Source organism: Salmo salar, chromosome ssa13 (genome assembly GCF_905237065.1).
Source record: "Salmo salar chromosome ssa13, Ssal_v3.1, whole genome shotgun sequence".
Taxonomy (NCBI): domain Eukaryota; kingdom Metazoa; phylum Chordata; class Actinopteri; order Salmoniformes; family Salmonidae; genus Salmo; species Salmo salar.
The window spans coordinates 65,935,431-65,951,662 of NC_059454.1; the positions used below are offsets into that span (position 1 = coordinate 65,935,431).

Consider the following 16,232-nt stretch of genomic DNA (forward strand, 5'->3'; position numbering starts at 1 on the left):
GCCTTGCTGCTTCACCACTTCTGTATAAATACGGTAGGCAATATAAGATTGGACAATATCTCTGACTTCCTTATACAGTACATTACAGTTCTATACAGTACATTACAGTGCAGTACAGAGCCATTTACAGACGTAGGATCTTAATTTGAGCCAGTTTGCTACAGCAGGAAAATAATCCTGTAGCAACAGGAAATGTGAATTATTATGTGGATTATAATTAATGGACATTTTTGTAGGGGTTGATGCAAGTCTGTAAATCAAGTCTGAAATTTCAAAGTGGAAATTACAAACTTTAGAAGCCTTTTTAAAAATCAAATACACTACACGTTTACATTTCCTGATTTGCAGGGAAATTCTCAGCAACAAATTAGTGATCAAATTAAGATCCTACATCTATATATATAGAATAAATACATGGCTATGGTACAGTATATCGTCGCAATTTCCTACTTAAGCATAGGCATTTGAGGCATTTTCAGTTTGTGACTTCTGACAGTGCAGTGTAGACCTACTGTTATTGCCCCCTGTAATAGTAAAGAAGAAGCAATGCCTCCTGAAATGTCCTCAAATATTTTTGGTCTCACGGCCGAACATTCATTACAAGGCTGGAGAAAACAAAGCACTTGTTTCGTGATGATTAGATTAAAGGGATAGTTCACCCAAATTACATATTAGTTTCCTATTTCATTTTGTAATTTGGGTAAACTATCTCTTTAAAAATGTATAATAATAATAATACATAGCCGGCAACGAATAGCTTTCATACAATCACAAATCGTTAAAGCAAGGAATAACAACGAGTCAGTGAATTACTATGTGGTGCAGCCTCATCATGCACCCCTACAATCAACAAGATCTCACAGTCTCCCTTTGAAATTTGACTTATTATGGATGAACATCTATTTTTGACTCATTAATTCCGCGTGGTTACAGGGTTAATTCCGTGTGGTTACAGGGTTGAAACAGAAACAGGTCAGTTAAGTTTAGGTATTCATAAAACAAAATAATTAAAAACAACACACTGTTTCCATCTGTCGTCAAGTATTTTTTTGTGAGAGCCGAGGGAGGCGTTCTCAGGATCTTTTCAAACATCCAATATCGGCGTCTATTTCTAGTGATTAGACTGCTACAATCACCATGGTCGTCAGTGTGGTGCTGGTTGTTCTGAAGTAACTGTGGGACTTATAGGCAGGGCGTGGAGGAGTGGGTGTGTGTGAGCGTATGTGTGAGCGTGTGTGTGTGTGTGTGTGAGAGAGAGAATGTGTGTGAGTGCTGGCTGGGTGAGCAGTTGGCAGTGACATGATGTAATTGGGAGGGTGGAGGAAGAGTTGAGGAGGTTACAGGTCAGGGGTTAGAGGTCGGTGGTTAGTCAATGGGAGTGTGTTTAGAGGTTGACCAGGTGGAGGTCAGAGGCGGCAAAGTGGGGGCACAGTGCCATGTCGGGGTTCTTGAGCTGTCGCAGCACCCGTCGGTGGAACTTGGAGCGCACAAGGTTGAACTCCATGATGTCACGTGGGTCGTCCTCGATCCAGAACCGATGGAACTCCTGCATTAGGTAACCTGGGAGAGGAGGGGGAGGACCGTTAGCCAGGACCGAATCACAGTAGCCTGGTCCTTGATCTGTTTGTGTTGTCTTGCAAATTCCTATGCTCATAGTTAGCTATACAACACAACCAGATCTGGGGCAAGGCGGCAAGGACCACAGAGAAGGACCAGAATAAAACCGGTAAGGTTGTAGGTAAGGGTGGGACAACATGTAACGATTGTCGTACGGAGTAGACCAAGGCGCAGCGGGTTGAGTGCTCATCTTAACTTTTATTGAACACTAAATAAAACAAAACAAGAAAACGAACGAACGAACGAACGAACGAACGAACGAATGCACAGTATTGCAGGCTACACACACAGCTATGCAAAAACAACTTCCCACAAACGACAGGTGAAAAAGGGCTACCTAAGTATGACTCCCAATCAGCAACAACGATGTACAGCTGTTCCTGATTGAGAGCCATACCAGGCCAACACAAAGAAAGATACAACATAGAAAAACCATAGAAATACAAAACATAGAACAAAACCCCAAGCACCGACGGTGCTTCTGCAACACCCCCTCTTCCCAATACTCCCCCCTACGGAGGTGGCTCAGGAGCGGGACGCAGACCCCGCTCCACCCCTGGCTCACCCCACTTACATAACATCTCTAGAGCGAGGTCCCTCTCCGTCGACCCCGGACTGGGGACCCTCGCAACGGGTGACTCTGGCTGCATCGTACTGGAGGGCGACTCTGGCTGCGCCGGCTCCGGACTGTAGGGCGACTCTGGCTGCGCCGGCTCCGGACTGGCGGGCGACTCTGGCTGCGCCGGCTCCGGACTGGCGGGCGACTCTGGCTGCGCCGGCTCCGGACTGGCGGGCGACTCTGGCTGCGCCGGCTCCGGACTGTAGGGCGACTCTGGCTGCGCCGGCTCCGGACTGTGGGCCGTCTCGGCAGGCTCCGGACTGTGGGCCGTCTCGGCAGGCTCCGGACTGTGGGCCGTCTCGGCTGGCTCCGGACTGTGGGCCGTCTCGGCTGGCTCCGGACTGTGGGCCGTCTCTGCTGGCTCCGGACTGTGGGCCGTCTCTGCATGCTCCGGACTGTGGGCCGTCTCTGCAGGCTCCGGACTGTGGGCCGTCTCTGCAGGCTCCGGACTGTGGGCCGTCTCTGCAGGCTCCGGACTGTGGGCCGTCTCTGCAGGCTCCGGACTGTGGGCCGTCTCTGCAGGCTCCGGACTGTGGGCCGTCTCTGCAGGCTCCGGACTGTGGGCCGTCTCTGCAGGCTCCGGACTGTGGGCCGTCTCTGCAGGCTCCGGACTGTGGGCCGTCTCTGCAGGCTCCGGACTGTGGGCCGTCTCTGCAGGCTCCGAACTGTGGGCCGTCTCTGCAGGCTCCAAACTGTGGGCCATCTCTAGACGGGGCACTGTCGCCGGAAGCTCTGGACGGGGCACTGTTGCCGGACACTCTGGAAGGGGCACTGTTGCCGGACACTCTGGAAGGGGCACTGTTGCCGGACACTCTGGAAGGGGCACTTTTGCCGGACACTCTGGAAGGGGCACTGTTGCCGGACACTCTGGAAGGGGCACTGTTGCCGGACAATCTGGAAGGGGCACTGTTGCCGGAAGCTCTGAACGGGGCACTGTCGTCAGAAGCTCTGGACGGGGGCTGCGCACTGAAAGCCTGATGCATGGGGCTGGCTTAGGAGGCGCCAGCCTAAGGACACGCACCACAGGGCTAGTGCGAGGAGCAGGAGCAGGACGAGCTGGACTGGGCTGACGCACTGGAGGCCTGGTGCATGGGGCTGGTAGTAGAGGTACCAGACTGGAGACACGCACCCCAAGGCTAGTGCGACGAATAGGAACAGGACGAGTTCGACTGGGCTGACACACTGGAGGCCTGGTGCGTGGGGCTGGTAGTGGAGGTACCAGACTGGAGACACGCACCCCAAGGCTAGTGCGAGGAGCGGGAACAGGATACACTGGGCCGTGGAGACGCACTGGCGGAGTCTCGAGCGCAGTACTGGCACCACCCGTACTGGCTGGGTGCCCGCTTCCCCCTGGCAAATGCGAGACGCTGGCACCGAGCACACCGGCCTGTGAATGCTCGGCCTCGACGCCGTGTGCATCACCCCATAGCACGGGGCCTGACCAGTATCACGCTGCCTCCGGTAAGCACGGGGAGTTGGCTTGGGGCTCAACCCTGGCCCAGTCAAACTACCCGTGTGCCCCCCCCCCAAAACATTTCTTGGGGCTGCCTCTCACACTGTTCAATCGGCGCGTAAAATGCCTCATAACATCGCCGTTCCGCCTTGGCTGCCTCTATCTCCTCCGGTGGGCGACGGTATTCACCAGCCTGGTGCCATGGTCCAGCCCCGTCCAGAATTTCTTCCCATGTCCATGATTCCTTGTAGTCCACATAGTTCCTCAGCTGCTCCTTCCCCCGCTGCTTGGTCCGTTGGTGGTCGGAAGTTCTGTAACGACTGTCGTACGGAGTAGACCAAGGCGTAGCGGGTTGAGTGCTCATCTTAACTTTTATTGAACACTAAACAAAACAAAACAAGAAAACAAACGAACGCACAGTATTGCAGGCTACACACACAGCTATGCAAAAACAACTTCCCACAAATGACAGGTGAAAAAGGGCTACCTAAGTATGACTCCCAATCAGCAACAACGATGTACAGCTGTTCCTGATTGAGAGCCATACCAGGCCAACACAAAGAAATATACAACATAGAAAAACCATAGAAATACAAAACATAGAACATAACCCCGACAACACAAAACAAACACACCCCTGCCACACCCTGACCAAACTACAATGACAAATAACCCCTTAACTGGTCAGGACATGACACAACGGTATCATATTTTAGGGAAAGATACTACAAAAAATATGATAACATGATATTGGGATAAAACGATATTGCAGGGGAAGATACTAGAGATTCTCACAGTATTTTATGTTTAACAAGTTGAAGTCATGCAGATCGTTAGAAGTGTGAAGAAAGGGACGATGTCATGACTGATACTGTATAAGTGTGCCGTTCTGATATCAAGATATATCGAGATATAGTATCAATATATCCGTCACACATGCTAGCAGATTTAATACTCAAAGACTGCATCTGAAATGGCACCCTGTTGGGCTCTGGTCAAAAGTAGTACACTATATAGGGAATACGTTGCCATTTAGTAGTACACTACATAGTGAATAGGGTGCCATTTTGGGCATAGTGGTTTCTACTCACAGAAGGTCTGCTGGAAGTGACTGAGGCTGGGCATCTCCGGGGCTACGTTGTACAGGTGGGTCTTCAGGTCTCCGCTCACCAGCAGAGAGTAGGCCAGGTCTGTGATGTTGATGCACACGATGGCAAAGGAGTATCTAAAACAAACAGTTATAAACATATAGATTTACAGGTAACTGCCAAAATAAAGGAAACACACACATAAAGTGTCTGCTTCAATGTACCTTGGCATAGATTCTACAAGTGTCTGGAACTCTATTGGAGGGATGCGACAGCATTCTTCCATGAGAAAGATGGTGGTGGAAAACACAGTTTTGTTGATGGTGGTAGAAAACGCTGTCTCAGGCACCGCTCGAGAATCTCCCATAAGAGTTCAATTGGGTTGAGATCTGGTGACTGAGACGGCCATGGCATATGGCTTACATTGTTTTCATGCTCGTCAAACCATTCAGTGACCACTCATGCCCTGTGGATGGAGACATTGTCATCCTATGGGGGCATAGCCATGGTAGCCAAAATAATGACATGCCCAGCATTTATATACATGACCCTAAGCATGATAGGATGTTAATTGCTTAATTAACTCAGGAACCACACTTGTGTGGAAGAACCTGCTTTCAATATACTTTCAATTCCTCATTTACTCAAGTGGTTTCCATTATTTTGACAGTTACCTGTACAGTATATCACCATTTATCTGAAGCTGGAACAAAGTCAATCTTTTTAGCTGTACATACGCCTCTGTGCTTCCCTCTGCACTTGCTCGTTTCACACGACTTGAGTAGGCAGTAGGCACTAGCGCATATGGACTAAATGGAACTGTTTACAGTCTTACGCTTGTAATGTGGAGTCGGCTTAAGGATCTCACAGGATTTTATTGGGTGAAAATAATGAATGGTCTTGTTCAGATTTAAAATCCACAACATGGACATGGCCTATTGTAGTGCAAGTAGACCATGTACATTTCTGTCTGTGTACTTCACACACACACTGAAGCCATGGTGCTTATCAAAGTTAAGTCAGACAGCAGCAGTAAAGACAGGGGCCTTTTTCAAACCCACTGACACTGCTGGCAAGACGGCACAAACAGAACTGGAACCAGGCTACAGTACTTCTGCGGTACATCAGCTAATGAAACAAGATGAGTTGTGCAAAGACCGTGCCACGATCTGGTTTCATTTGACAACATCCTTTACTATCTAGAGTCTATAACTCATTTGAATTAATGAATGGAATGCATAACAATAACAAGTGTGTACAAATAGAAATAACGATTAAAAAACGTTGCAGATGAATTGGTCAGTATAAAAGTGAAATGGTGAAGTAGTACCTTGCCTCTTTATGAATACTACTCCACGGTGAGAGGGATGGAGAGAATGGCAGTGGAGAAAGACAGATAGGGAATGTGCCCAGTGAGAGGTAGATCAAAGCAAATGGACCAAATAGTAATAAAAATGCTATACATAACTGCAGTCATCCAAGTGCGTACTATAAATTGCAGCTATAGACTGACACAGCCACAGTCTAGCCTAACCAGTTTGGTCTAAAAGAGGTCTGATGGGAAATAGAGTTCAAGACTTCTGATAGGGATTTCCCTTTTTTTAAGATTTACTCCAATCAGGTTTCAATAGCGGAGCTTTGTTATGTTGAGAGTTTGTGTGACTCCAGTGCATAATCATATACAGTAGGTCACGTTCCAGGCCAACTAAATTGCAGACGTTGCCATTGCATCAATCAGTGGTTAAGTGCCACTTCATCGACTGCACAGGCAGGCTTCCGATTGCTATATCATATGATGTGGCTAGATAATATGTTAAACACCTTTCCAGTGCGTAGTGAAATCTGGGAGGTGTCTGCAATGTAGTCGGACCTGGAACACGGGATGAGATGGTGAGCTGACAAACAAGCATGATGGGTACAAAATACAAATCCTACAAAATATCTAGCAGTCATTGGTGGATCCTGGACAGATCATTCTTCATAGTGTGTTGTAAGTGGTTGAGATAAATCAAGCGCCAATCTCTATGCCATAGGTCAGGGGCGGGTCAAGGAGGGGTAAAGGGGGACGGACCCACCTGTGTTTGGGCTGCAGGGAGTCATAAAGCACCTGGAGAGCGGTGGCCTTGTCATGCTCAGCAAAATATCTATGGCAAAATATCTATGGTAAAACACAAGGGAAACATAAACCAGCATTGTACAGGATTGTGTCTATGTCCCTTCACATTATTACTGGTCATAACAACATGGATTATTAAGCAGTCGTACTACTGTCTGGTCCTTGTCTGCAGAAGATAACATTTGTACAGTACAGTCACTCATACTACTCACACACACACACACTCTCTCTCTCACACACACACACACACACACACACACACACACACACACACACACACACACACACACACACACACACACACAGAAGGTTGTGTAGACCCAGTAAACCCATTCCCATGAAGTCGGTCTTGGGGTCATTGCCTTGGAAACCGATCTCACACCACTGCTTGGAGATCCGCCCGGTGAGTGACGAATCAGGACGCAGTGTCTTCCACAGCTACAAAAGGACAAACACAGACGTTTTAATCAGGGAGAGACTACTTACTGCTATCAGTAAATTAATCCAGGTCCCGTAATCATAAAGTGCTAGGATCAAGTCCCCTCTGTCAATATAGTCTTATTCATTATGATTTAAAAGGCTAAACTGATCCTAGATCAGCAATCCTACTCTGAGACGCTTTATGAATACGGGCCCTGATATTCAGTACCTGGCCCTTTGAAGCATAGCAAACAACAACTTTGCATTATGTCAGTGTTTGTATTATGTCAGTGTTTGCATTATGTCAGTGTTTGCATTATGTCAGCAATTCAGTCACCTTACATTCTGAGCAGGGGATCCGATTATATACTGTATCTACTGAGTAACTAACCCCACTCTAACCCCCCAACTATAGAAAGCACAGAAACTCTACCTTTCTAGCTACTTTAAATCAAGTCCAGTAAGCACAGATGTCAGCAGCACAGGTCAGTATCTCAACACAGACATTAAATAGTGGTGACAATAGTAGCACTTTATAATGCATTATAATAATGTGTTATAATCTAATCCATTCCGCCTAACCTTCATCAGCATCTCCTCGTGGTCGGGGTTCTCAAAGTCATATGGCTCCCTGCGTAGCGTCTCCACCTCCGCCACCAGGCCACGGTAGCCCACGATCTGGAACAGGCTGGCCTGGAGGGAGATGCCCAGCCTGGGGAAAGATACAGCCATAACAAGGTTAGCCTGGAGGTGACGTACTGCTACAGGGTCATGTTCAACAGACACTAAACAGAAGATAATGGAATAAAATGGGGAGGGACTGTTCTGGTATTTTCTGATACGAAATTCTGAGACGTTAAGCTATGGTGTACCCTAATGAACACGACCCAGTGCTTCTCCTATGGCTTAGCCTGGATGAGCCTTGAGGTCTGTGATATCATGCTCTTTTTGGAGGCTCCTTTTAAGGCCAGAATTCAATCCCAGGTGTGTTATAGCGCAGGGCACTATAATGGTCTCTTCAAGTTAATTTGCGTTTGAGACGAAGTGCAGAGTTTGCCGAAAATGTATTTTAAAAGTGATTGTCGGCTGTATAGTGACCTGTGCTATAACGCGCCCTGGATTAAATCCCAGCCTACTGAAGGTGTTTCAATCCTGGTCAGTAGTAATCTGAATAGAGTACAAATCAATTCTTGTAGTTTGGACAGGCACGTTTAGAACCTTAAAAGATTGCTTGGTGGAACTCAGTACTTTATTATAGTGGTTAATTCTGCCTGTGCCAATTACGCACAGTGGTAAACAGATCCAGTGCTAAGCATGATATTACTGTGGGTTAGAGTCAGGGTTGATCTTCTTCAGGGTCATGATGTTATCGATGGTTTTCTCCTCACAGTCTGGGTGAGCACTGAGGGCAGACTGGCACAGCTGGAGAGGAAGGAGAGGAGGAGGAGGAGGAGGAGGAAGAGGATAAGGAGGTGAGCACAATGCATCATCACAGTGCTGTATAAATCTGTAAGTAAAAAAAAAATGTTTACCCCTCAAATGTATGCCACTCACCTCATTCTTTGAGTACCTGAGAGAGGACTCTGAATGGGAAAAACAAGAGGAGAATTTCCAATTGGTAAAAGGAAATGCTCACAAACCTTTTTCAAACCCGACACTTTTTACCATTATCATAGCCTACATATGTCTCACAGTAAATCAAAATCGATAACAGATTAAATGACGTATTAAACGCATGAAACATTTAATTTCAGGCAATAAATAGGACCTATATTAAACAATTCCTCTCTGCCAATAAGTAGGCATACCAATCTTAAGGGTCCTGCGGGCCCCTGGCTTGATGTAGCAAATCCGCTGCAGTTCACACCACCCCGTGACCTTCCTGATCACAAACTTTAGGCCTCGCCACAGACATTTACAGTACAGAAACACAAAGAACTGTGTCACCACCCTACAGCAGGGAGAGAGAGAGAGAGACAGAGGGAGGGAGGGAGGGAGGGAGGGAGGGAGGGAGGGAGGGAGGGAGGGAGGGAGGGAGGGAGGGAGGGAGGGAGGGAGGGAGGGAGGGAAGAAGAGAGTGCAAGTTTTTTTGCACCTTTATTGGGACAATTCACCCACAAAGTGTCCCCCTCACACCCCATACCTCAGCAAATTCAAGTCTGTCTGTCTGTCTGTCTGTCTGTCTGTCTGTCTGTCTGTCTGTCTGTCTGTCTGTCTGTCTGTCTGTCTGTCTGTCTGTGTGAGGTCTGTCTGTCTGTGTGAGGTCTTCCTGTCTGTCTGTCTGAGTGAGCTTGTGTCCTAATGTAGGCAAGAACTAGAAGACCACTGTCACCCCTTTTCCATGGAGATGAGAAGATGACAGTGTGAGTGTATGTCCTTTTCAAGTGTGTGTGTGTGTCTACGTGTGTGTTCTACTGTATCTATTTAGCTTTCTACACTGCCTATATACATTATCTATCTCACCTGCTTTTATCATCTAAGAAATATATAAGTAAAGTATTTTATTTCTGTCACGATCTGGAGAAAGTTAAACATGCTTTAATTTCCTCACACCTAGACTACTGTAACTCTTTGTACACACCTCAGTCAGAAATCACTCTATTGTATACAGTTAGTTCAAAATGCTGCAGTGCAGCTTTTAGAGCATTTTACCATATCACACCTAATAGCTTCTCTACATTGCTGACCATTCCAAAGTCTAGGTTGAAAATGAAAGGGCCCCTAGACTTTGTAATGGTCTTCCTGAGGAGATCAGACTTGCAGATTCAGAGCCTCTTTTTAAATCCCTGCTGAAGACACACTTTTCTAAAGATGCTTTTCACTCCTCTCCTCTTTTGACCTCACCCTCTCACCTTCCCCCCCTACTCACAAGGCAGGCAATATGCTTGACCTCATCTTTACTAGATGCTGTTCTTCCACTAATCTCATTGCAACTCCCCTCCAAGTCTCCGACCACTACCTTGTATCTTTTTCCCTCTCGCTCTCCTCCAACACTTCACACTCTGCCCCTACTCGGATGGTATTGTGCCGTCGCAACCTTCGCTCTCTCTCTCCCGCTACTCTCTCCTCTTCCATCCTATCATCTCTTCCCTCTGCTCAAACCTTCTCCAACCTATGTCCTGATTCTGCCTCCTCAACCCTCCTCTCCTCCCTTTCTGCATCCTTTGACTCTCTATGTCCCCTATCCTCCAGGCCGGCTCGGTCCTCTCCTCCTGCTCCGTGGCTCGACGACTCATTGCGAGCTCACAGAACAGGGCTCCTGGCAGCCGAGCGGAAATGGAGGAAAACTCGCCTCCCCGCGGACCTGGCATCCTTTCACTCCCTCCTCTCCACATTTTCCTCTTCTGTTTCTGCTGCTAAAGCCACTTTCTACCACTCTAAATTCCAAGCATCTGCCTCTAACCCTAGGAAGCTCTTTGCCACCTTCTCCTCCCTCCTGAATCCCCCCCTCCTCCCTCTCTGCGGATGACTTCGTCAACCATTTTGAAAAGAAGGTTGACAACATCTACTCCTCGTTTGTTAAGTCAAACGACACCGCTGGTCCACTTTCTACCACTGGTCCTGCTCACATTGCCCTACCCTATGCTTTGACCTCTTTCTCCCCTCTCTCTCCAGATGAAATCTTGCGACTTGTGACGGCCGGCCGCCCAACAACCTGCCCGCTTGACCATATCCCCTCCTCTCTCCTCCAGACCATTTCCGGAGACCTTCTCCCTTATCTCACCTCGTTCATCAACTCATCCTTGACCACTGGATACGTCCCTTCCGTCCTCAAGAGAGCGAGAGTTGCACCCCTTCTCAAAAAACCTACACTCGATCCCTCCGATGTCAACAACTACAGACCAGTTTCCCTTCTTTCTTTTCTCTCTAAAACTCTTGAGCGTGCCGTCCTTGGCCAGCTCTCTTGCTATCTCTCTCAGAATGACCTTCTCGATCCAAACCAGATCCTCCTCTCCACCCTCTCTGAGTTGGGCATCTCCGGAGCGGCCCACGCTTGGATTGCGTCCTACCTGACAGGTCGCTCCTACCAGGTGGCGTGGCGAGAATCTGTCTCCGCACCACGTGCTCTCACCACTGGTGTCCCCCAGGGCTCTGTTCTAGGCCCTCTCCTATTCTCGCTATACACCAAGTCACTTGGCTCTGTCATATCCTCACATGGTCTCTCCTATCATTGCTATGCAGACGACACACAATTCATCTTCTCCTTTCCCCCTTCTGATAACCAGGTGGCGAATCACATCTCTGCATGTCTGGTAGACATATCAGTGTGGATGACAGATCACCACCTCAAGCTGAACCTCGGCAAGACGGAGCTGCTTTTCCTTCCGGGGAAGGACTGCCCGTTTCATGATCTCGCCATCACGGTTGACAACTCCATTGTGTCCTCCTCCCAGAGTGCTAAGAACCTTGGCGTGACCCTGGACAACACCCTGTCGTTCTCCACTAACATCAAGGCGGTGACCCGATCCTGTAGGTTCATGCTCTACAACATTCGCAGAGTACGACCCTGCCTCACACAGGAAGCGGCGCAGGTCCTAATCCAGGCACTTGTCATCTCCCGTCTGGATTACTGCAACTCGCTGTTGGCTGGGCTCCCTGCCTGTGCCATTAAACCCCTACAACTCATCCAGAACGCCGCAGCCCGTCTGGTGTTCAACCTTCCCAAGTTCTCTCACGTCACCCCGCTCCTCCGCTCTCTCCACTGGCTTCCAGTTGAAGCTCGCATCCGCTACAAGACCATGGTGCTCCTTCCCGGAGACACCTGAAACCCCACCTCTTTAAGGAATACCTGGGATAGGATAAAGTAATCCTTCTACCCCCCCCCCTAAAAGATTTAGATGCTCTATTGTAAAGTGGTTGTTCCACTGGATATCATAAGGTGAATGCACCAATTTGTAAGTCGCTCTGGATAAGAGTGTCTGCTAAATGACTTAAATGTAAATGTAAATGTTTTAATGTATAATTTCAATGTCTCATTTTAATTAGCAATCTTTTTTCATTCTCCTTCCTCCTGTCTTTGTTTCTTTGTTAATGCTTTTGTTTGTCATGACTCCTACCGTAGGTAGCTCTCCCTCCTGTTCGGGTGGCGCTCGGCGGTCGTCGCCGGCCTACTAGCTGCCACTGATTCCCTTTTCCCCCTTTTCGTTTATTGTGTGCACCTGTTTTTGGTTTGGGCTGATTAGCTGGGCTATTTTAGCCAGGAGGCCCGCCTGCTCTGTGTGAGGGATTATTTGTTTGCCGTATTGCTTGTGTATGCACGCTCTTTTGTATTTTGAGGTGCGAGTGCGTATGTTGCGCCGACCTGTTTTGTCCCATGTGTTTGGGCACTTTGGTTTTTTGTGTGCGCTCTAGTTCGCTGTTGGGGCGGCTTGTGTTTTGCCGTTGTGTGTTGAATAAATAACACTACCCTGCATTCTCTGCCTCCTGCTCCTGACACTCCACCCACTACGCCCTAGCATTAAATTGTTTGATTATTTTATGACGTGAAGGACTTTGTATTGAAAAGTGCTATACAAATAAAGTTGTTATTATTATCTATGTATCTATTTAGGTGAACCTGGTTGGAGGTGATAAGATGGAGTGAGAGCTGTGGTTCATGGCCCATATCGAACAGAATACCTGACAAGGCAAGTGCCAACACAGACACAAAGTGAACACCACTAGCGTTTTAAAATGTGTTTAAAATGTGATAATAGCCTAATATGAAGCAGATGACAGTATGAAAGGGTACACAGCAGCAGTGTAGCCTATCTATCTAACACATGTCCACTGGGCGTATTGATCACAGACCACACATCCTGGGGGACTATTTTCTCTCCCCACTGCCTGACAACGAGACTGGCATGCTAAGCAGCCTACGCAGGGTGCACTCAATCATACATTAGCCAACTCCATTAGCCCGTGGAGGAACCGTGAGCATCACCAAGCACTGCCAAGGGACACGTGAGAAGGCGGAGAGCGCTTGTACATTCGCACAGTAATTAAGAGGCTGGTAGGCCTAGCCTACACACAATCGTTCAAGTTCCAGTTTTATGTCACATTAATAATTACAGTGAAATGCTTAACAAACACTACCCAACAGTGCAGTATTCAATATGAAAATAGTATAACTAATAATTTTAAAAAAATAGTATTTGAGGTAGATATGTACACTACCGTTCAAAGGTTTGGGGTCACTTAGAAATGTCCTTGTTTTTGAAAGAAAAGCACATTTTTTGTCCATTAAAATAACATCAAATTGATCAGAAATACAGTGTAGACATTATTAATGTTGTAAATGACTATTGTAGATGGAAACGGCTGATTTTTTTTATGGAATATCTACATAAGCGTACAGAGGCCCATTATCAGCAACCATCACTCCTGTGTTCCAATGGCACGTTGTGTTAGCTAATCCAAGTTTATCATTTAAAAAGGATAATTGACCCTTTTGCAATTATGTTAGCACAGCTGAAAACTGGCCTTCTTTAGACTAGTTGAGTATCTGGAGCATCAGCATTTGCGAGTTCGATTACAGGCTCAAAATGGCCAGAAACAGAACGTTCTTCATAACCCATCAGTCTATTCTTGTTCTGAGAAATGAAGGCTATTCCATGCGAGAAATTGCCAAGAAACTGAAGATCTCGTACAACGCTATGTACTACTCCCTTCACAGAACAGCGCAAACTGGCTCTAACCAGAATAACCAGAATAGAAAGATGAGTGTGAGGTCCCGGTGCACAACTGAGCAAGAGGACAAGTACATTAAAGTGTCTAGTTTGAGAAACAGACACCTCACAAGTCCTCAACTGGCAGCTTCATTAAATAATACCCGCAAAACACCAGTCTCAACGTCAACAGTGAAGAGGCGACTCCGAGATGCTGGCCTTCTAGGCAAAAATGCAACGCAGCCTAACACAGACACACATAGCCTAACACAGACACACACAGCCTGACACAGACACACACAGCCTGACACAGACACACACAGCCTATCACAGACACACACAGCCTAACACAGACACACGTGTTAGGCTGTGTGTGTCTGTGTTAGGCTGTGTGTGTCTGTGTTGCATTTTAGATTGAATATAGGCCTAATAATGTTTCATGTAATCTCCTCCCCTTTTTTGTGTCTAAAATGTCACATATCTTTCACATATACACAAATACGTATGCACGCACACCCACATTCACACACACACTGCACAGACAAGACGGTCAGTTTTGTGCTGCAAATGTCACTTTTTTAAGTTCGTTTGATGTGTCTAGCTTAAAAGGTGTATGAGCAGAAGCGTAAAAAAATATCCCATTGAAGTAAATGGAACATTGTAATTCACTAACTAATTTGCATAATTCATTTTTTTATTGTATTTATTATTTGGTATTAATTTATTATATTGTTACAACCTCTCAGTTCTACATAAAACATCAATATACAGTATGTTAACAATATGACCACTGTATTTTAAATTAATGGGCTTAACATTCTGTAATAGCAATTAGCCATATTAAGTATCTATTTTGCATAAATAAGTATAAAAAGTAGCATTCTAATTTCATAAATAGCTTAAAATTATTACCAACTCTCAGTTTTGCATAAAGCATTATGATTTGCTAATAATATGACCACCCTACCTTAAATTATTGGTCATAAATTACTGTAATTATGTCACGTCCTTACCAGTGAAAGAGGTCATTTGCCATAGTAGATGGTCAGGGCGTGGCAGGGGAGTTTGTTTTTACTATATTGGAAAAGGCCCACGTAAAATGAAGAACTGTGTATGTTGACCTGTGCGCCTTTTCTAATAGTGCGCCAGCGTTTTATTTCAGGACTACGGACAGCTACTGTTAGCTAGTGCGGCAGAAATGCAGGGTATGCCGTGGCAAGTACAGAACCACGGCAGTGGAGACTGGAGAGTGTCACTAACAACAAAAACGAAGACCACAAAATGATTTTTGCCTACTGTAAACATTGGTATTTCAAATCACGATATGAATGTGATTTTCAACAACCATCTGACCTACTACTGTCTGATTCATATAGCTTGATTTTTTATGTTTGTTCTTTATTATATCAACTGATTGCTTCTGTATGGGGTGCTTTGGCTGAAAGACCAACACGTTTGATCTGGAGAAAAATAGACTATTAAACTTGCAAATGAACTGTCTTCAGTAAATATAATTGTATCTACTCCATAAGATAATCAGCTATGTGCATTGGGTTATAGAAATAGGCAGACTAAAGGTAAAAAATGAGAGTGAAATTAAACGTATATATTTAATAACATAGTAAAATGAATCATTACAAACATAAAAGACAAAAATACTCAACTTCTGACTACTTTAATACACATAAGTGAATTTATCACAATACTTTTGGTCCCCCAAAATGGGGGGGGGGGGCTAGTACAAAATGTGCTGTAATTTCTAAACGGTTCACCAGATATGGATGAAAATACACTCAAATTAAAGCTGATAGTCTGCACTTTAACCTCATAGTCATTGTATAATTTCAAATAAAAAGTTCTGGAGTACAGATCCAAAACAACAAAACATGTGTCACTGTTGCAATACGTTTATAGCTCACTTTATATGAATAATATCTAAATGCATATTCTCATGAAACTGATTGAGATCAAATGGTTGGCATGCTGATGCTCCATGAATGTTTCAATGGTAAATCATGGTGAATTTGGCCAACCACTTATGGTTGACAGTGATACATGTGAAGCGAGAGTGAAGAATACATTTGTGCATAAAGTAGGTTAAACTGGAGAAGCGCGGTCCTCGGCCTTGATCCAGTCATCATCCCATTTCTTGCCACTGTAAGACAAGAAAGAAAACATAAGGAATGTCATGTTTTTAAGCAGAAATAGAAAATAAATCATTCAATATGTAATCGTGAGCAAGGGTTGCACCTATTCCTTTCAAAGGGATTTT

The 16,232-nt window shown here is 45.9% G+C and overlaps 1 protein-coding gene across 1 annotated transcript; it reads right to left on the reverse strand.

Annotated features, from left to right (window-relative positions):
* Positions 1-1,384: 1,384 nt before the first annotated feature.
* LOC106567603 (ELMO domain-containing protein 1-like) lies at positions 1,385-9,454 on the reverse strand. Its single transcript, XM_045692770.1, has 9 exons — positions 9,450-9,454; positions 9,122-9,264; positions 8,868-8,896; positions 8,638-8,735; positions 7,896-8,025; positions 7,198-7,331; positions 6,853-6,921; positions 4,781-4,941; positions 1,385-1,560 (listed from the first exon to the last, which is right to left on the reverse strand). Exons 1-9 carry the CDS (start codon positions 9,452-9,454, stop codon positions 1,385-1,387), a joined length of 945 nt encoding a protein of 314 aa, XP_045548726.1.
* Between the last annotated feature and the right edge of the window lie 6,778 nt (positions 9,455-16,232).